The 19,589-nt window shown below is 35.8% G+C and overlaps 1 protein-coding gene across 1 annotated transcript; it reads right to left on the bottom strand.

Moving 5' to 3' along the window:
* Positions 1-1,248: 1,248 nt before the first annotated feature.
* Positions 1,249-2,214, bottom strand: LOC121442014 (olfactory receptor 4C15-like). Its single transcript, XM_041643452.1, has one exon. The coding sequence runs from the start codon at positions 2,182-2,184 to the stop codon at positions 1,249-1,251; it is 936 nt and encodes a 311-aa protein (XP_041499386.1). The 5' UTR covers positions 2,185-2,214.
* Positions 2,215-19,589: the final 17,375 nt, after the last annotated feature.

Below are 19,589 nucleotides of genomic sequence, written 5' to 3'. Positions count from 1 at the left end.
ATAAGTAAAAATATAATCGCTTATCTTTAAGCAGGCCTGGTTATTTCCCAAATTGAGTTAACTTCTACAGCTGGCGCCTGGTTTGTGGGGCCACTTGAGTCTATGGTGGCTCTGGTCAGCCACAGGGCTGTGCTGATTTGGGCATAGAATTCCCTCACAGTGGCCCTGATTAGCCCCTACTGGTTGACTTTGGGGTCCGTTTTTTCTGCGCTAGCGGAAGCTCAGGAAGTGCAGGCAGAGAGATGTGGGAGGCCAGGGCAGAAAAAGCTGAGGAGCTTTCACCCAGCCCATCTCAGCCAGTGCCTTGGACAATGTGCCCTCTATCCTGAGTAGGAGCACTGCCTCCCTCTGCCAACTGTCTTGTGGGGCTGTTGGACAGTCAAGGAACTTAACAGACCACACAGTCTGTGATTTATACTAAACAACTTCTTAATTTAAGCATATCTTTTATCATTTAACCTAAAATCAGATTTAAACCAAGCATGTGGCTCCAAGTGCACACTGACACCTACTGGCAGGTAATGGTTATTGCACCTAGCCCAGCTAATTAAATCATAGGTGAGATTTATTATTCTAAATATAATTCATAAGTTACTGATTTAAAAGGGCAATTGCCACACTGGTGTCGCAGCCTGGGAGGGTGCCGGGATTGAGACACGGAGGCCTCTTTTCGGGCGGAAGAATAACAACCTTTATTTTTCCCTGAGCTAAAAGCCTTTTATACCTTTACTGCTTCTGTGGAAAACCACTGGCCAGGAAGAACACAAACATCCTGTCAGTTACAGATCACAAGGAAGTTCCCCTGTCGGTAAGGGGAAGAATATAGTATTAGCCCAATAAAGTATTGATTTCTTTATTTTTTTTGATTGAAGTTTCAAGGGTACTTCTTTATGTTGGTGTGTATGAGGTATGTGCATGTGAGCGTTATAAAACATGTGAGTATATGTGAAAGATAAATAGTATATAGGAGTATTAACGTTGATACAGAGCCAAAAACAGTCAGTTACTATGATCGTCTATTGTATTCTACTACATTTTCTTAAAACAAATCTCCATTGAACCTTGAAATCACTGTTCCTCAGATAAATTCACAATGAAGCAAAACTCTGGGATCACAATTCTCCTGTGAACCAATACTAAATTAAACATGTGCTTCCATGTTAGTAATAGCAGGAAGGTTTCTGGGAAGTATTCTCAAATCATCATGTTGCCATTGTAAGGGTTCTTACCCAATGAAAGTGGAATATTTTAAAATTTATCAGAAACCACTGTAAATGTCTTCCACATTTTTCTGATGGCATTCATCATTTCCTTGTTTCTGAAAGTATAAACCATAGGATTGAGCAATGGTGTCAAAACATTGACAAATATAAGTATATTTTTCTCAAAAGACAATGCAGATGTAGGTCTTGCATATATTAATATACATGGGATAAAGAACAAAAACACAACTGTAATATGGGATCCACAGGTGGAAAGGGCTTTATATCGACCTTCAGAACTGTGGGCTCTCAGAGAAAACAAGATAACACCATAGGAGACAAGCAATAATGAGAAAATTATAATACAAATAGCCCCACTGTTGGCAAACACCAAAAGGACAAAAATGTGTGTGTCAGTGCAGGCAAGCTTCAGTAATGGGAACAAGTCACACATGTAGTGGTCAATAATATTGGTTCCACATAAAGGCAGCTGCAATGTGAATATAATTTGTATGATAGAATGCAAAAAGCCTCCTGCCCAAGATACCAACATTAAACCAGCACAGAGCCTTTGTGTCATGATGGAAGAATAATGAAGAGGCTTGCAAATGGCCACATAGCGGTCATAGGCCATGGCTGCCAAGACAATTACTTCTGCCCCTGTGAAGAAGTGTACTGTAAACAGTTGTGTCATGCAACATTCAAAAGAGATGGTCTTCCTTTCATAAAAACAGTCTATAATTATCTTGGGTGTAACTGTAGAAGAAGTACATGCATCCAGGAAAGCCAGAAATGCCAAGAAAAAGTACATGGGGGAGCGTAGTAGTGAAGGGTTGTAGATGATGGTAACCACAATTATTATGTTGCCCCCAACAGTGGCAAGATAGATCAACAAAAATGCAGCAAAAAGTATTTTTTCCACATTTGGATTCTGTGAAAGCCCCAAGAGTATGAACTCAGTGACAATGCTCTGGTTTTGCATGATTTGTAAGAAGACAGTGAAAGTAAACTTTATTAACAAAAACAATCTTCAATTATAAGAAAAAAGATGCTTCTAAATCTGTAATGTCACCATCAAAAAGATGGTAGATCCTTATGAAAAATTCTTTGTCTGGGTCGATTTTAATTGAAAATTAGAAAAAATTTGATGATTAGAGTTGTTTAACCTGAAGTATTGAAGCAAAGATAAATTATTAAATACTTAAATGTGTTCACAATTCAAGTATCAAATGCAAAGACATTTACTTGTACTAGTGGAAATAAATCACTCATATTTTGAATTATCAACTTTTATAAATCTTTTGAGTTTCCTTCAAGCAAAATAATAAAATGGTATTGAAACTATAACACAGGTATGAACAATAAGCCAGAATTTATTAATCAATAATTTCTATAATCTTCTTGGAATGAGCCAGGGCTGAGAAGCCTCCCGGAACCTGTCAGCACTGCCCTGTAGATCAATAGGAGAATAGGCAAAGTGTACTTTTGGCTGTACATAAACATGCTGGCTATTTATTAAACTTGTTGTACAATACAAAGCAGATTGTACCTGCAAATGAGTTATTCTTCACAAAAGAAAGTTCTGTAGGAAGTGTGTGGCACTACAGAAATGAATATACTGGAAGAATTGAAATTTCAAATCTATTTCACTTTGAAGTATGATCAAAGTAATATGAGAAGACTGCCATCATCACACAAATACCAAATAACAAACAGAAGACCATAAAGCTTAAAAAAGTAAAGAAAATGTTATTGCTCAGGTCTAAGGATCCTGATTAACAGTATGTGCTAGAGGTTATTATTACAATTTTATTTGTACAATGCTATATTTTAAGTTATAAGACCAAACAAGAAATGATTAGCCTGGGATTTTAAGTAGCACATGTGACAAAACCTTTGAGGTCTTCAAGAAATTAACTTGTTGAACAATGGTTTTTTATTTTTTTTTTTTTGCTTAGTTACAGCTGCTGGATACATAAGTTCTGGTGAATATTCTTTCTATTCTCTTTCTCTGCATTAATACAAAAGCAGAGCATTAGGTTTTTGTTTGTTTGTTTTTTACATGTGAATGAGGCATCTTGATGGGGCAATAGTAAATGATAAATGTTCAGAAGTTTATGGACCAAAACCTCACATAAAAATATTTGTAGAAGCACAAGCAGCACATGTCTGAAACATATAAACCATTCCTTGAATTTGAATTAGACTCTTGAGACTTAATTATTTCTACTTAATTATATAGTTTACTTATTAAACAACAAATATTTGATAGGCTGATAATATATATAGTTGAAGATTTGTATGAGATTATAAAACATACTTAAAAAGCACTTATATGCTCATCTTTAAGGATTATGAAAAGGGTCAAATTGAAATTTTGAAAATGATACTCATAGTCACATGATCTTTTTAGACGCTAAGGTAATATTCCATCTCATGTATTCATTTTCCATCTTTGCCATGCTTTCAAAGAGAATCTGTTACCTCTCCTGCATACACAACTGAAATTTCTTTAAAAATATAACTAAATAAAAATGCATACATAAAATATAATGTGGACATATGCATTTTTATTTCAAATCCATGAGTAAATTAATGCAATTATATATGGAAAAAAATGAAATAATTTTGATGACTGCAATTTACAAAGAACAGAAATGGATTTACTAGCTAATGAGTCTATCATATGATGCTGCCTATATTTAATTTTAAACAAATAGTCATTCCATAATGTTCCCAGAACAGTTACTTACTAGAATCTATAATCTAAAATCTAAATCTTTTCACAGGCTATTGCCAAGGAAACAAGAGTAAACTATCCTTATAAGGTCACTGGATCAGACAAACTTTATTTATGATAGACTGAGAAACTCACTATACAATTTATTAATTGAAATCCAACAATAAAGCAAGATGAAAAAAGAACTGTAGTAAGAAGATCACAGAGCATGGTGCCCATGCATGAAATGTCAAAGTAAAACTCAGTATGTTTTAATAGAATGGCATTTGTACAAAATACAAAAACTGCTCTAGAATTATGAGATTATTTTCCCCCTCAAGTCTAGATCCTAATTCATTTCTTTGGCAGAGGTCAGGATATTTTCTACTCTTAAAATTCTGTAATGTTTTGGTTTCACTTGGACAAGTAAATTTCTTTGAAAAGGCTATCCAAAGTTCTTTCTTGAAAGATTACATAAAAATAATGATAAAATTAGAAATGTAGAAATGGATGTAAAATGTGAAATACAGATTGCCTACAGAGAAGCAGGTAGATGATCTTCACTTTCTTCATTTTTTTCCAAATCCAATCAATTAGTTTCACACCCAGCTCTGTAGTAAACCACCCACTACAGCCCCGATGTCATTTCTGCAATTATCTGTAGCAGAACGCAAAGATCTTCACTAATAGCTTATTTCATCCTCTCATTCCATTGTTTCATCAGCAATTTCCACAAGGTTTCCTTAGGAAGCTACTGGTGAAAGGAAGCAGGTAGGCAATCTTCACTCTCTTTTCCTCTAAATCCAGTCCTCCAGTCTCATCCCAAGTTTGTTGCAGGTCACCTGCCTTAGCATCTCTTTACTATCTGTCCTCATTTACATGGGCCTATGCAGATCCTGGTGGCATACCTTGCTTTCCTCCCTCCACTTGTCCCCCTCAGCTACCTCTTTATAACCCATTCCAGTTCTTTCTTTCTTTTTCTTTCTTTCTTTCTTTTTTTTTTTTTTTTTGGATTTTTCGAGACAGGGTTTCTCCGTAGCTTTTTGGTTCCTGTCCTGGAACTAGCTCTTGTAGACCAGGCTGGCCTCGAACTCACAGAGATCCACCTGCCTCTGCCTCCCGAGTGCTGGGATTAAAGGCGTGCACCACCACTGCCCGGCTCCATTCCAGTTCTTAAATATAAACTTCTAATACATAAAAATACATTCAATCCCAGAATGTTGCTTGCTATGATCTCAGAAGCATTCTTATCAGGCAACCCATATCCACTCTTCTGAGAACTAGAGAGGTGAACTGATACCAGTGAAAGGAACACCCATCCAACAAAGAAAAAAATGTATTAGCACAAAGAACTACAATAATCTCAGACCCCAATATAAAGACAAAAATCAATAATAACTATGATAATTTGTCTCCAATAGATCCCAGAAAACCTGCTACAATAGGCCCTGACAAATGCAACGTAGCTGAAGCACAAGACAAAGACCTCAAAAGAGCCTTTAAGGAGATAATTGAAGTCCTTAAAGAGAAAATTAATAAATCCCTTGAAGAAATATATGAAAACACAATCAAACATTAGAAGGCAATGAATAAAACAGTAGAACGATAAAATCCAAACTAAGAGAAACATTGAAATGAAAAAGTTAAGAACTTAAACAGGAACCTCAGAAACCAGCCTCACTAATAGAAAACAAGAGACAGAAGTGCAAATCTCAAGCATTGAATATAGGATAGAAGAAAGGAAGGAACGGCTCTGTCAAAGAAAATGCTAAATCTGAAAAAAAAATCCAGGCACAAATTATGGAGAGAATCTGAGACACTAAGAAAAGACCAGATGTATCAGTAATAGGAATAGAGAAGTAGAAAAAACCCAGTCCAAAGGCACAGAAAATCCATTTTAATATCTGACAATGTAGACTTCAAACCAAAGCTTTTCAGAAGAGATGGGAATGACGCTACAACAAAGGAAAATTACACTAAGAAGATATAGAAGATATTTTAATTCTTACCATCTATACATTAAACACATAAGGACAGTCAAGTTTACAAGAAAGAGTACAATACACTGGTAATGGGTGACTTTTATACCCTGCTCTTCAGTGGTGACCTGACTTTTGACCATTCACACAAGGCTTGTGGAAGTAACCAACTATCTTTAATTGCATTTATGACCAGCTTCAGGAGATGGAACCCCTACAAACCACTGCCTTGGAAGCCAAGATTCTGTCTAGATAGACCAAGGGCCTAGGGGAAAGCTAAATAATATTGTTCTCATAAGGGAACATAGCCACAAATGACCCATATAACACTCTTCTATACTCATAGATCGAAGCCTTTCTCAGCCATAATCAGAGAATCTGTCTCATTCAGCAGATGAGAACATATTACAGAGATACACAGGCAGACGATGTGTAGAATGAGAAACATATGAACACTCTGTCCTAAACGGGGTGTATCCATCAAATTAATTCCCTCGGGACTCAGGGAATTCTTCAGAGTAGGAGGCAGAAAGATTGTAAGAACCAGTGAAGATAGTAGACAGTTGTTATTATTTTGTTTTGTTTTGTTTTTTGTTTTGTTCTGTTTTGTTTTGTTTTTTTGAGACAGGGTTTCTCTGCAGCTTTGGAGCCAGTCCTGGAACTAGCTCTTATAGACCAGGGTGGTCTCAAATTCACAGAGATCTGCATGCCTCTGCCTCCAGAGTGCTAGGATTAATGGCGTTTGACACCACTGCCTGGCAACAGTTGTTATTTTTGAAATAGGACTGCAGTCCCAGAATTTTATTCTAAAATAAGTATAAGACAATTTTATACTATAATAAAATGAAGTATATAAAAAACTGTGAAATAAAAACAATGTAAAATATATGAGTTGAGGTAGGTAAATAAGACTTATTACAAAGATCGTAAGTTTCTATAACTTTAACCCTAATTAAGTTCCAACAAAGGTGATGTTTTTAGAAGTTTATGTGAGAAAATAAGGTGAACATTAAATCAACATTCATAGATATTTTAAATATATACTATTTTCTAAAAGGGAACTTAAATTCATCAGTACCAGAGTCCAGTTCTACATGAGAGGAGGGTCAGAATTGGTTAGATGCAAGGGCAGCAAAGGATAAATAAGAAACAAGATACTTTTAAATTTCGTTTTATGGGAGATGGACAGAGAAAACACATTTTGGTATGACTTGACCTCCTCTGAGAACCTATGTCTCTCACAGGCTTTATTTATACACAAAATCATTTCCTCATATACTTTAATCATTGATTATAAACCTTTTCGTGGTACACACTTTTTATAGTCTCCTTCATTTCATAAGCATAAAAGAGTCAAAGATTCAAAATGAGTCAACAAAAAATTTTATGAGAACTAAAATATAACATTAAGATAAAGTCATTTTAAGTCAATATCTTTTTCCTTAAATAATTATTGTAAAGACTTGCAATTATAGAAATACTAGACAGAACGTCTCTATGAAGTTATTTTCTACCACCTGTTGTATCAAGATTCTCCTGTATTATTCTATGAATCTACTATAAAGAATATCTGACCTTCCTATGGAAAACACAGTCTCTCAGTGCCTTGTTGAAGTTTTTCTTTTCCTTTTTCTATTTGTCTTTTATATCTGCTGTATGACCATTATCCTTTCCTTTCACTTCTGAAGTGCTGTGCTTTGTTTTAATTCCACAATATCAGAAAAGTTCTGATCTGACAAGGTGCCAGGTTGTTCACTAATTCAGAATATTTCCTGTTGTATCTTTGTCATAAACCCTCATTTCAGTATGGTACCTGCCTTTATTACAGTCCTGTAAAAAATTTTAAAAATCTAGATTCCTAAAACTTACTTTGCTTTCAGGAGGGTACCAAACATTGTTATGAATTTTTCCTGTCCATGCTAATTCTGTGTTTCTGAGGCAGATCATGAAAACCTAATCATTTTATTATAGTTTGTCACCTTCTAAATTTTCCCTAAGTTTTTCTGCTATAATTATTGTGTTCTGTGCATACTAACACCACTTAAGAAATAAATTCTATAAAAGACTCAATTTTTGGCACAGCTGTTTCTCTTAGTGAACTACCATAAATTTTATTCTTATTAACATCAAGTTCTACAAGAATTATTACATTGCCTCAGGTTATGCTTTGGTGAGGAACCCTTAACAGCAAGAAATTAAAGCTCTGAACATGTCAAAGATGTAAGCAGGAGTTCTGCACCCAATTACAATAATCTCTGTGAGCATTGTCAAGCAGCGCCTTGAAGACTTTTGGCATCGCGTAATTAGTAAAAAATATGCTGTCATTTTTTAAAAAGCTGAAAATTTAAATACCAAGATAACACCCATAAAATCTAATTTCTTCTCAATTTCTGAAAGCTATGTCACACATTTAGTCTCTCCTTCTGATTACCAAAAGCTGAAGTAATGGGTAAACTTTTCAGGCATCTTATGTGGACTGTTTCATTATGTCATAATCTTTCCATTATTGACCACACATTGGACTTGACCCTTTCCCAAGTCATTTCTCTTTTGTTTCACATCCATATTCTCATTAAGATATAACTCAATTTCTCTTTAATTATCCTAAAATATTCTATGAACTTTTCCATAGCAACTATACACTTGAATATCCTAACTTACCTTACAAGGGGGCACAAAGCAGAAACTATGGTCACTGAGCCATCTCCTAAGCAGAGAACCGGGGAAATAAACCTCCCTGGCCCACCATCCACCTTGTCTACTATTTGCTTACCATTCATTTAAGCAGCACAACTAATTGTAGTGCCAACATGACCTCAGATAACAGAATGTCTTCATTAACTGTGAGACACATGTGAGGAGAATAGAGGGTTTGCCACTATCAATATTTACTTTTAAATATATTAATATAAATAGCTACTTTTTAAAAATGATAATAATTTATTGAAGTTTTATATAAAATTGTCCCACATGCTAAATTCTATAAGTCCAACATATTTTTAAACTAAAGTTATTATCTGCCAAGAAAAGCTTCATTTCTTGTGTTTGTAGTTAACCATTTTTATTTCCTTGATTTTCTGGACACTACACTCCCTTCAGATTACTAGTCTTTTCTCTGTCCACGGTGTTACTCTTGATTTCCCTACATGTCTCAACTTTACTTTTTCAACTGTTGTCTCTGGAATGTAAGCAAAATAAATATTCTTTTTCTTTTAAAGTCCTTCCTGAGGAATTTCTGAAACCTCTTTGATATCTTAGTGATTCTGCTCATTTTAAGAGAGAAATTGAGATGGAATCCTAACTCTAAGGAACTCAGAGTTTCACCCACTTAGTTATCCCAAGATTTCAGTGAAGAACTCTATGCTTTGAGGAACTGAAGCAGACATGATTAAATCCAAAGACTTCACCTTGTGAGCTGATTCAAACTTTCTTATATCCCTTCTCTGTAACATGTATTAATGTGTTTTCATGTAACTGGAACATTTTATAGTCAATATTCTTAGCTATTTAAGATGTAGTAATGCTTCAGCTTATCATGTTCTTATTTCAGGATTCTTTATATAACATCAATGTTGTATCTTTCAAAGCAAGTTTCAGGGTTGTGAGTTACTAGATTAGAAATTAACATATGTCTAGATAATAGAAGTATTGTTGAGAGATAATAGAAAAACAAATTTGTGCTGCATTTCTAAACAGTTTGACTTTAATATGAAGATAAAATTTTGAAATATATTTAATATCATTAACTTTAAAGTATTTACTTTAAAAAGTAAATACTTAAAAATTAGTGAAAAGAACTTTCTTGACAGACAGATGGATAGACAAAGTTTTCACTCTAACAGCAGTTATTTATGCTCCATGGGTACTTTAAAATTATTTATTATATTCTCTCACTACACATATTATATTTTATTAAATTAATTAAAATTTATTTAAATTTTATTAAATTAATAAAACACCAATTTTTGTTATGTTTCTACAATGATAAGTAGTAACCTGACAACCAGAATCTACAAAAATGTTGCAAGGACAAATACTTTAAAGGTGAGAGGGACAGGGCTTTCTAAACACAGTAGGCTACATACAATACCCAAATACTAAATCACTATATCACAGATTAATAATCTCTCATAAAGGCACATGATATGCTTACTTTTCCTCACCAAGTATGACTTCTTAAAAAATTCTGAAGATAGCCTCCCTTTCATTCAGTCTTTCCAAAGGGTCTCTGCTTGTTTCCGGCTGTTCCTTCCACATCTAAGCAGAAAAAAAAAATGCTCTGACAGTAAAGATGGAGAATGTTATATTTGCTTACCAGATACTGTGTTCATCATTGTTACTGAGCAAAACATACTGAAAGATCCAAAATTTTCCCTACCTCATTTCATCTTGAATTTAAAGAGGTTTCTGAGACATCATGAATCTGTGAGACAAATTCTTAGTTCTCCCAGGAATTGAAAATTTTCTGATCCCATGAGATTCTAAGAAACAATTTAACAATTTTCTTACTTGTTCAAAAATTGACAATATTTGTATGTCCATCCAAAATTAGGTTGTGCTCTTTTCAATTTAATAAGGTCTTATTTATTTGATAATAATTTCACATATATATATACATACATATATATATATATATATATATATATATATATATATATATATACCATTGTTTTCAGAAAGAATGCATAGTGTCCAGACTGGACGAACAAACAAGATACAAGAAAAAAAAGACTGCCAAAACTTACCAACTTGCCAAGACAGGGTAAGATGGTTTTGAAAATTTTTCCGCCTCTGACAATGGTCTATAATTTGCTGTAGATCATAGCCAAAGTTGGACCATGTTGGAAGAGGCCTTGGGAACTAAAAAGTGCACATTCATGTGGCTGTTCTCTCTCTCCCTCTCTCTCCTCTGTCACCTGGCTGCTGGATTTGGTTCTTGTTCACCATTTATGCAGAGGGCTGTGATCTGTGAGTCCCCCCTAAATAAAGAACTCCTTATTATATTCAATTCTGAGTTAGTGTGTGATTACTTTATTCACATTTTCCTACAAAGTAGACTATTTTATAATGGATCAAACACAATGTCTCTCTGCAGAATTTACTTGTAATACTTTCTCTCCAAGGTGTCTATCATTCAGTAAGTAAGAAAATATGCAAAGACTATTCACTAATAAAAATATTTTATTTATAAGTGTATATGTTTTTGTAATAATAGTGTTCTGGCTAGTTTAATTCAACTTAAAAAAATCTAGGATTATGGGAGAGGAAGCATCCTCAGTTGAAAAAATGATTCCATAAGATGTTCCTACAGACAAGTCTGTAGAACCTCTTTTTCAGGACAGAAGCATAATGAAACCAGATTCTTAGATACAATACCACAAAACTGTATTATTTCAGCTCCTGATATACTTTTTCTCTCTCTCATATATCTCAGAATGGCTCATCCGTAAAGGTTCGTTCCCACAGTTTTAGTAGGTGTGAGGTAAGCTCTTAGAGAATAAAGATAAGCATCAGTCTCACCAAACATTAGTATTTGAAAACTTCACTGATTACTGACCTGACAAACATATGTCCCCAGATGCAATAGTGGTATAACAGGTACACAAGTAACCCATGACTTTGTGGTTAGAGTGAACCCATACTTCACACTTAAAAACAGCAATATCTAGTGGTCAGATAGGTCATAAGCCATATGGGAAATCCTACTATTATTCTGTTAAAAGAACACAGTATTCAAATGATCCTAAATTACTTATTGTTATACCCTAGACTACTGCAGTTTTCAGCTCTCATCAGAAAAACTTGTTATTAGTGGATGACTGTTAATGCATGTACCTACAAATGGTCAATTTGCAAATAGGAAAACAGGGAGAGGGGACTGTTATCCCTAAAATGATAGCTACATCACACCCATTCCAACAAGTCTCAGGGACCACCACGGAAGAGTGTGTTCTTTCTTGTAACAGCCAGAGTGATGGATGAAAATAAGGAAACTGTTTTCCAGACCCAATAGAACAAAAGTACATATTAAATTGCATCACTTGTCACACCCTGAAAAAAATAATGACAGACAAAAATCCCAGCATGGAGGTAGTAGCAGGATGGAGGACACTCTTAATAAAGAGATATTGGTACCTGACAACTGATGAGTGAAAGTAAGTCAGTTTTCTTTCAACTCGAGATTTTGTGTAGTTCAACCACTCTTTAGGACAAATCCATTCCCATGTTTGGGCAACAAAAAATAAACTTGAAAATTAAGGTTTTGTTTTAAGAAGAAGCAAAGTAACGTGTATTGGAAGGTAAGCAAAGATCTGGGAGGCATTGGGGTGAGAAACATGATTAAATACATTGCATGAACATAACATGAAATTTCCAAAGAGTAAAATATTATTTGATTAAAAAAAGAACATTTATGATCTTGAGTTTGTTTGCTTCCTTTTTTTTCTCATTTATTGTGGCGGACCTCTCGAACAGTGAGGAAGAACGACCACCACATCAGGATTCTACTCAGAACACGCTTTATTGGAGTACCCTTGATTGATGGGGAGCAGGAAACGAGAGGGGCAGGAAACGAGGGGCAGGAAGCAGAGGGGAGAGAGAGCATGAAGCGAAGGGGTGAAGGGCACTGAGGCAGCTGCTTAAATAGGGAATTGGCACATGGGTCGCCCTGTGATTGACAGCTGACATCAGACCGCATCGGGATAGGCTCAAGGATCCTCATCCTCCGCGCATGCGGGAGACACGCAGCTCTCAAAGGCATAGCCAAATATGGAGTTGTATATTTCCAACAAGACAGGATGTCAGCGCCATCTTGTAATGGCGATCCTGTCCAGCTCACTACAATTTATTACTTTATAGGTTATTTAAAAAGAAGTATCTATTGATTGAAAATTTAATAAGCTGAATATTAGTCAAGAAAATTTTAAAATTAAATTTAAATTGTAAAGCAATACTATTTATATAACTACTTAAATGAAATTTTATTCACAAGTCTATTGAGATAAATCAAAGTCAAATTAAAGGGAAAACAGCTAGTGATCATGGATATAAAAACTAAGTATATTGAAGATGTCATTTCTTCTCAAATTTATTTATAGATTTTACTTCAATCCCAATGAATATCCTAGCAATTTATTTTTATCTGTTAACAAACTGATTGTAATGATTATGTGAGAATTCAAAGGATTTAGTATAGGTACCAGAGTAATGAAATAATAGCAATTTAGAAGCGAGGAATTAATCACCTTCAAGAATTAATGAGCATAATAATAATACATAGTTTGGTGCTATTAAAAAAAACAGATCAATGTAAGAGAACCTCAAAATAACCCACATACATGTAATTTAGAGATTATACAGACAACAGGGGAAAACAAAGGCAACATTTTCAATAAATTACAGTGAAATAATCACATAAGAACAGTCTAGAAATAATTGCCTTACAAAATTTAGAAAAAGTGGACAATAAACTCAAGTAGAAAGTACAAAATTGTGTTTAATTTAAAAAAGTTAATGTAGTAAAAACTGAGATGTGAATAGATATGTTAATAACTTCTTTACAAAATACAAAGGATGGAGAAATGTAAGAAATTATTGAAAATGTGTTTTATTAAATCTAAAATTTAAAAGTAACTTGTAACATAAACTACGTATACCCATTTTATATAAATGTATTTTTTGCTTTTTATTATTATTACTATTTCATTTTATTACTTTAAAAAATACCAATCCAAATTCCCGCTTCCTCCCCTCCTCCCACTCCCCTTCCACTCCGTCTACACATTTTCCCCCTACTCCCCTCCAATCTTAAGAGAAGACAAGGCAACCTACCCTGTGGAAATTCCAAAGCCCTCCCCACTCTATCCAGGTTGAGCAAGATATACATCCAAAAAGAATAGGATCCAAATAAGTCAGTACATGCAGTAGAGACAAATCCCAGTGCTATTGTCATTGGCCCCTCAGTCTGCCCCATCTGTCAACTACATTCAGAGGGACTAGTTTGATTCCATGCTCATTCACTCCCAGTCCTGTTGGAGTTAGTGAGCTCCCATTGGCTCAGACACATTGTCTCAGTAGGTGAACCCCTCATGGTCTTGACTTCCTTGCTCATACTCTCCCTACTTCTCTTCAACTGGACCTCGGAGCTTAGTCCAGTGCTTTGATGTGGGTCTCCGCCTCTGTTTCCAATCTGCTGTTGGACAAAGGTTCTATGGTGCTATTTAAGAAAATCATCAGTCTGACTAAAGGGCAAGGCCAGTTCAGACACCCTCTCCTCTATTGCTTAGAGTCTTCGCTGGGGTCATCCTTGTGAATTCCTGGGAATTTTTCAAGAGCCAGGTTTCTTGCTAACTCCTAAATGGATCCCTGAATCAAGATATGTCTTTCCTTGATGTTATATCTGTCCTTCATCCATCTCAACTATCCGATTCCATCAAGCTCTCCCCAACCCTCCCCTTCACTTATCCTTTTCCCCTTCTCCCCTTCCTTTTACCACCCACTCCTATGATCCCAAATTTTGTCAGGCAATCTTGTCTGCTTCTAATTTCCAGGTGCATCTATATATGGTTTTTTGCAGGTTCACCTAATTACTTAGCTTCTATAGGATCATAGACTATGTTTTTTGTTTATGGCTAGTATCTACTAATGAGTGAGTACATACCATATTCATATTTTTGGGTCTGAGTTATCTCACTCAGGATAGTGTTTTCTATTTCCATACATCTGCATGCAAAATTCAAGATATCATTGTTGTTTTTTTTTTTTACCACTGAGTAGTACTCTAATGTGGAGATGTGCCACACATCCTTCTTCCATTTTTCAGTTGAGGGCCATCTAGGTTGTTTCTAGGTTCTGGCTATTACAAATAATGCTGCTATGAACATAGTTGAACAAATGCTTTTGTAGTATGATTGAGCATCTTTTGGGTATATTCACAAGAGTGTTATTGCTGGATCCTGAGGTAGGTTGACTCCCAGCTTTCTGAGAAACCGCCACACTGATTTCTAAAGTAGTTGCACAAGTTTGCATTGCCACCAGCAATGAATGAGTTTTCCCCTTACTCCACTTCCTCTCCAGCAAAGGCTGTCATTGGAGTTTTTGATTTTATCCTTTATGACAGGTGTAACATGGTATCTCAAAGTTGTTTTGATTTGCATTTTTCTGACAGCTAAGGAAGTTGAACGTGTCCTTAAGTATCTCTGACCATTTGAAATTTTTCTGTTGAAAAATCTCTGTTTAGTTCAGTACACCATTTTAATTGGGTTGTTTAGAAATTTAATGTCTAATTTCTTGAGTTCTTTATATATTTTGGAGATCAGTCCTTTCATGTGGGGTTGGTGAAGATCTTTTCTCATTCAGTAGGTTGCAGTTTTATCTTACTGACTCTGTCTGTGCTTTACAGAAGCTTCTTAGTTTCAGGAGGTTCCATTTATTTATTGTTGCTCTTATTGTCTGTGCTACAGGTAAGTGGTCTCCTGTGCCCATGCAGTGAAGGCTACTTCCCACTTTCTTGTCTATCAGGTGCAGTGTGGTCAGATTTATATTGAAGTCTTTAATCTACTTGGACTTGAGTTTTGTGCATGGCAATAAATATGGATTTATTTTCATTCTTATGCATGTAGACATCCAGTTATGCCAGCACCATTTGTTGAAGATATTTTATTTTTTCCATTGTATAATTTTAGCTTCTTTGTCAAAAATCAGCTGTTCCTAGGTGTTTGGATTAATATCCAGGTCTTCAACTTGATTCCATTGGTCAATATCTCTGTTTATATGCCAATACCAAGCTGTTTTCATTACTGTAGCTCTGTAATAGAGTTTGATGTCGGGGATGGTAATGCCTCCAGAAGTTCCTTTATTGTATAGGATTGTTCTGTCTATCCTGGGCTTTTTGTTTTTCCATATGGCGTTAATTATTGTACTCTCAAGGTCTGTGAAGAATTGTGTTGGGATTTTGATGGGGATTGCATTGATTCTATAGATTGCTTTTGATAGGATTGCCATTTTTACTATGTTCCTTCCTATCAAAGAGCTTGGGAGATCTTTCCTTTTATAGTTTCTCCTCAAATTTTTGTCATATTTTCAAAAGCAATTCCATTATCCAGAGTAGTATGGTTTTTAAAAATAGGTATTAAGGCTTTTTAATGCGCTGGAAAAGAGTATCCCCCATGGTAATAGGAAATAATTGAATCAATTTTTCATGGGGTGCCATGAGAGGATCCCCAAGGCATTTCCCAATGGCAAGCATTTACTCTTTTTTTATTTTATTTATTTTTTATTGAAAAAATTTCCACCTCCTCCCTGCCTCCCATTTCCCTCCCCCTCCCCCCACTGCTCTTCCCCTTCCCCAACTTCTCTCCCCCTCCCCCAACTCCATTCACCCTCCCTCTCCAGTCTGAAGAGCAGTCCAGATTCTCTGACCTGTGGGAAGTCCCAGGTCCCCGCCCTCCATCCAGGTCCAGTAAGATGAGCATCCAAACAGGCTAGGCTCCCACAAAGCCAGTTCATGCAGTAGGACCAAAACTCAGTGCCATTGTCCTTAGCTTCTTATCAGCCCTCATTGCTCGCCATGTTCAGAGAGTCTAGTTTTATACCATGCTTATTCAGTCCTAGTCCAGCTGGCCTTGGTGAGCTTCCAATAAATCAGCCCCACTGTCACAGTGGGTGGGTGCACCCCTCGCGGTCCTGACTTCCTTGCTCATGTTCTCCCTCCTTCTGTTCTTCATTTGGACCTTGGGAGCTCAGTTCATTGCTCCAATGTGGGTCTCTGTCTCTATCTCCATCCATTGCCAGATGAAGATTCTATGGTGATATGCAAGATATTCATCAGTATGGCTATAGGATAGGGTCATTTCAGGCTCCCTCTCCTCAGTTGCCCAAGGAACTAGCTGGAGACAGCTCCCTGGACACCTGTGAGCCCTTCTAGAGTCAAGTCTCTTGCCAACCCTAAGATGGTTCCCTTAATTAGGTTATGTACTTCCCTGTTTGTATATCCACCCTTCCTGTATCCCAACCGTCCCATTCCCCCAAGCTCCCCCTATCCTCCCCTTTTCACTTTTCTCTCCCCATTTCCCCTTACCCCCATCCCACCCCACCCCCAAGCTCCCAGTTTTTTCCCCGGCATTCTTGTCTACTTTCCATATCCAGGAGGATGACTATATGTTTTTCTTTGGGTTCACCTTCTTATTTAGCTTATCTAGGATCACGAATTATAGGCTCAATGTCCTTTATTTATGGCTAGAAACCAATTATGAGTGAGTACATCCCATGTTCATCTTTTTGGGTTTGGGTTACCTCACTCGGGAGAGTGTTTTTTATTTCCATCCATTTGCATGCAAAATTTATGATGTCATTGTTTTTTACCGCTGAGTAGTACTCTAATATGTATATATTCCACACTTTCTTCATCCATTCTTCCATTGAAGGGCATCTAGGTTGTTTCCAGCTTCTGGCTATTACAAATAATGCTGCTATGAACATTGTTGAACAAATGCTTTTGTCATATGATATGGCATCTCTTGGGCATATTCCCAAGAGTGGTATTGCTGGGTCTTGGGGTAGGTTGATCCTGAATTTCTTGAGAAATTGCCACACTGATTTCCAAAGTGGTTGGACAAGTTAGCATTCCCACCAGCAATGCATGAGTGTACCCCTTCCTCCACAACCTCTCTTGCAAAGGCTATCATTGGTGTTTTTGATTTTAGCCATCCTGAGAGGTGTAAGATGGTATCTCAAAGTTGTTTTAATTTGCATTTCCCTGATTGCTAAGGAGGTTGAGTATGACTTTAATTGTCTTTTGGTCATTTGAATTTCTTCTGTTGAGAATTTTCTGTTCAGTTCAGTGCCCCATGTTTAAATTGGGTTAATTAGCATTTTAAGTCTAGTTTCTTGAGTTCTTTATATATTTTGGAGATCAGACCTTTGTCTGTTGCAAGGTTGGTGAAAATATTCTCCCAGTCAGTAGGTTGCCTTTTTGTCTTAGTGACAGTGTCCTTTGCTTTACAGAAGCTTCTCAGTTTCAGGAGGTCCCATTTATTCAATGTTGCCCTTAATGTCTGTGCTGCTGGGGACATACATAGGAAGTGATCTGTGCCCATATGTTGTAGAGTACTTCCCACTTTCTCTTCTATCAGGTTCAGTGTGTTCATATTTATATTGAGCTACAGAGACTAGTATTACCAACAAAATACAAGAGATAGAAGAAGAAAATCTCAAACACTAAAAATACCATAGAATAAATAAACACATTTACTCTTTCTGTCTCTTATTGATCTACATTCATTGGCCCAATATCTCTCTTTGCCATACCTTCTGTATACTCCAGATGGAATGGGCCTTTTATTTGGATTATTCCTAGAAAAAAAAAACATTGTTTTTAGGAAGCCCTGTTTACAACTCATTTTTAGGTGACCTTGTTCACCATATTTAAAGTAGTTGATGTTTTTGTTTTTCTTCAAGCCTCTTGAAATCACCTCTTATATTCAAGCATCATTACAGTTATAAGATTCAAAACTGACTGTATTCTGGATCTTCCCTCTATGGGTACTGATATTGACTTTAAGGGCATACTTACCCTTTTATATTGTAAATTAGCATTTTCAAAAGCTGAAGATTCAATTATTGTTTGTCTACCTTCTGAATTGTGTATTATTCTATTTACAATTGAAGACAGTCTTTGTAAAAAAAAATCAATGAAGGTTTCCTTTTGGCCTTGTATAGCTTTAGTTTGGCCTTGTATAGCTTTAGTAAATGATTCAGTTTTATTTCTGAATTCTTAAATTTTGTCCCAAGCATTCAAATTTGCTGCATGTCATAGAGCCAGAGTATGGTCATCATATAGAGAATATTAATATCATAAAATTAATTGAAATAAATTACTTTGAAAAACTAATTTTATTTTTGACTATTGCACTTTAATTATTTAAAACTAATTTTCAAATTTGACCATATTCTTGCCCAGCCTCAAGGCTTTTAATGTCCTCTTCCTCTTCCTATCCACCCAACTTTAAATTCTTTCTTTACGAGAAAGGGGCCTATGTAGTCAGGCAATACTGACATGTGCCTTTAATACCAGCACTTGGGAGGCAGAGGCAGACTGATCTGTCCAGCATGATCTGTTGAGAAAGGTACAGGGCAGCCAAAGATATACACAAAGAAACCCTTTCTGGGACGAAAACCTGTGAAAACACTAAACTATAAACAAATAAAATACACAGCAAAAAACTCTAGAGTCCATTTTATTTTGCTCAAGTTCTCCTGAATATGAGGCTTCATGGAAGTGCTTGATATACCCAGTATCCTTCCATTAGAGAAGATTGATTTTTCCATCTTTCAGCAGATATAAATGATATTTCATTGGTAGCTTTTACCCTAGCATCTAGGTATTCATTCATTTTATACTTTTATTCATTTTTAACAAAATAAATTAGATTAAGATAGAACTATCACATCAAAATTGGACATTACAAGCCAACAAGTAAAAGAATACAACTGAAGAATCAGGGACTCATTCTTTCTCACACTTTGTAATTCCATACAAATACTGAACTGAAAGTCATATTATATAGACAGAGGACCTGTTACAAAACCAGGCAAGTCCCTGAAAATTCTACTTCAGCCTCTGTGAGTTCATATGAACTTTGCTCATATAGACTAGACGGCCTTGTTTCCTTGGTACTCTCAAACCCATCT

The sequence above is a fragment of the Microtus oregoni genome, unplaced genomic scaffold (genome assembly GCF_018167655.1).
Source record: "Microtus oregoni isolate MIOR12 unplaced genomic scaffold, Mior012 000002F_ref0000024, whole genome shotgun sequence".
NCBI classification, from domain to species: domain Eukaryota; kingdom Metazoa; phylum Chordata; class Mammalia; order Rodentia; family Cricetidae; genus Microtus; species Microtus oregoni.
This window is presented reverse-complemented; position numbering and strand designations above follow the sequence as displayed.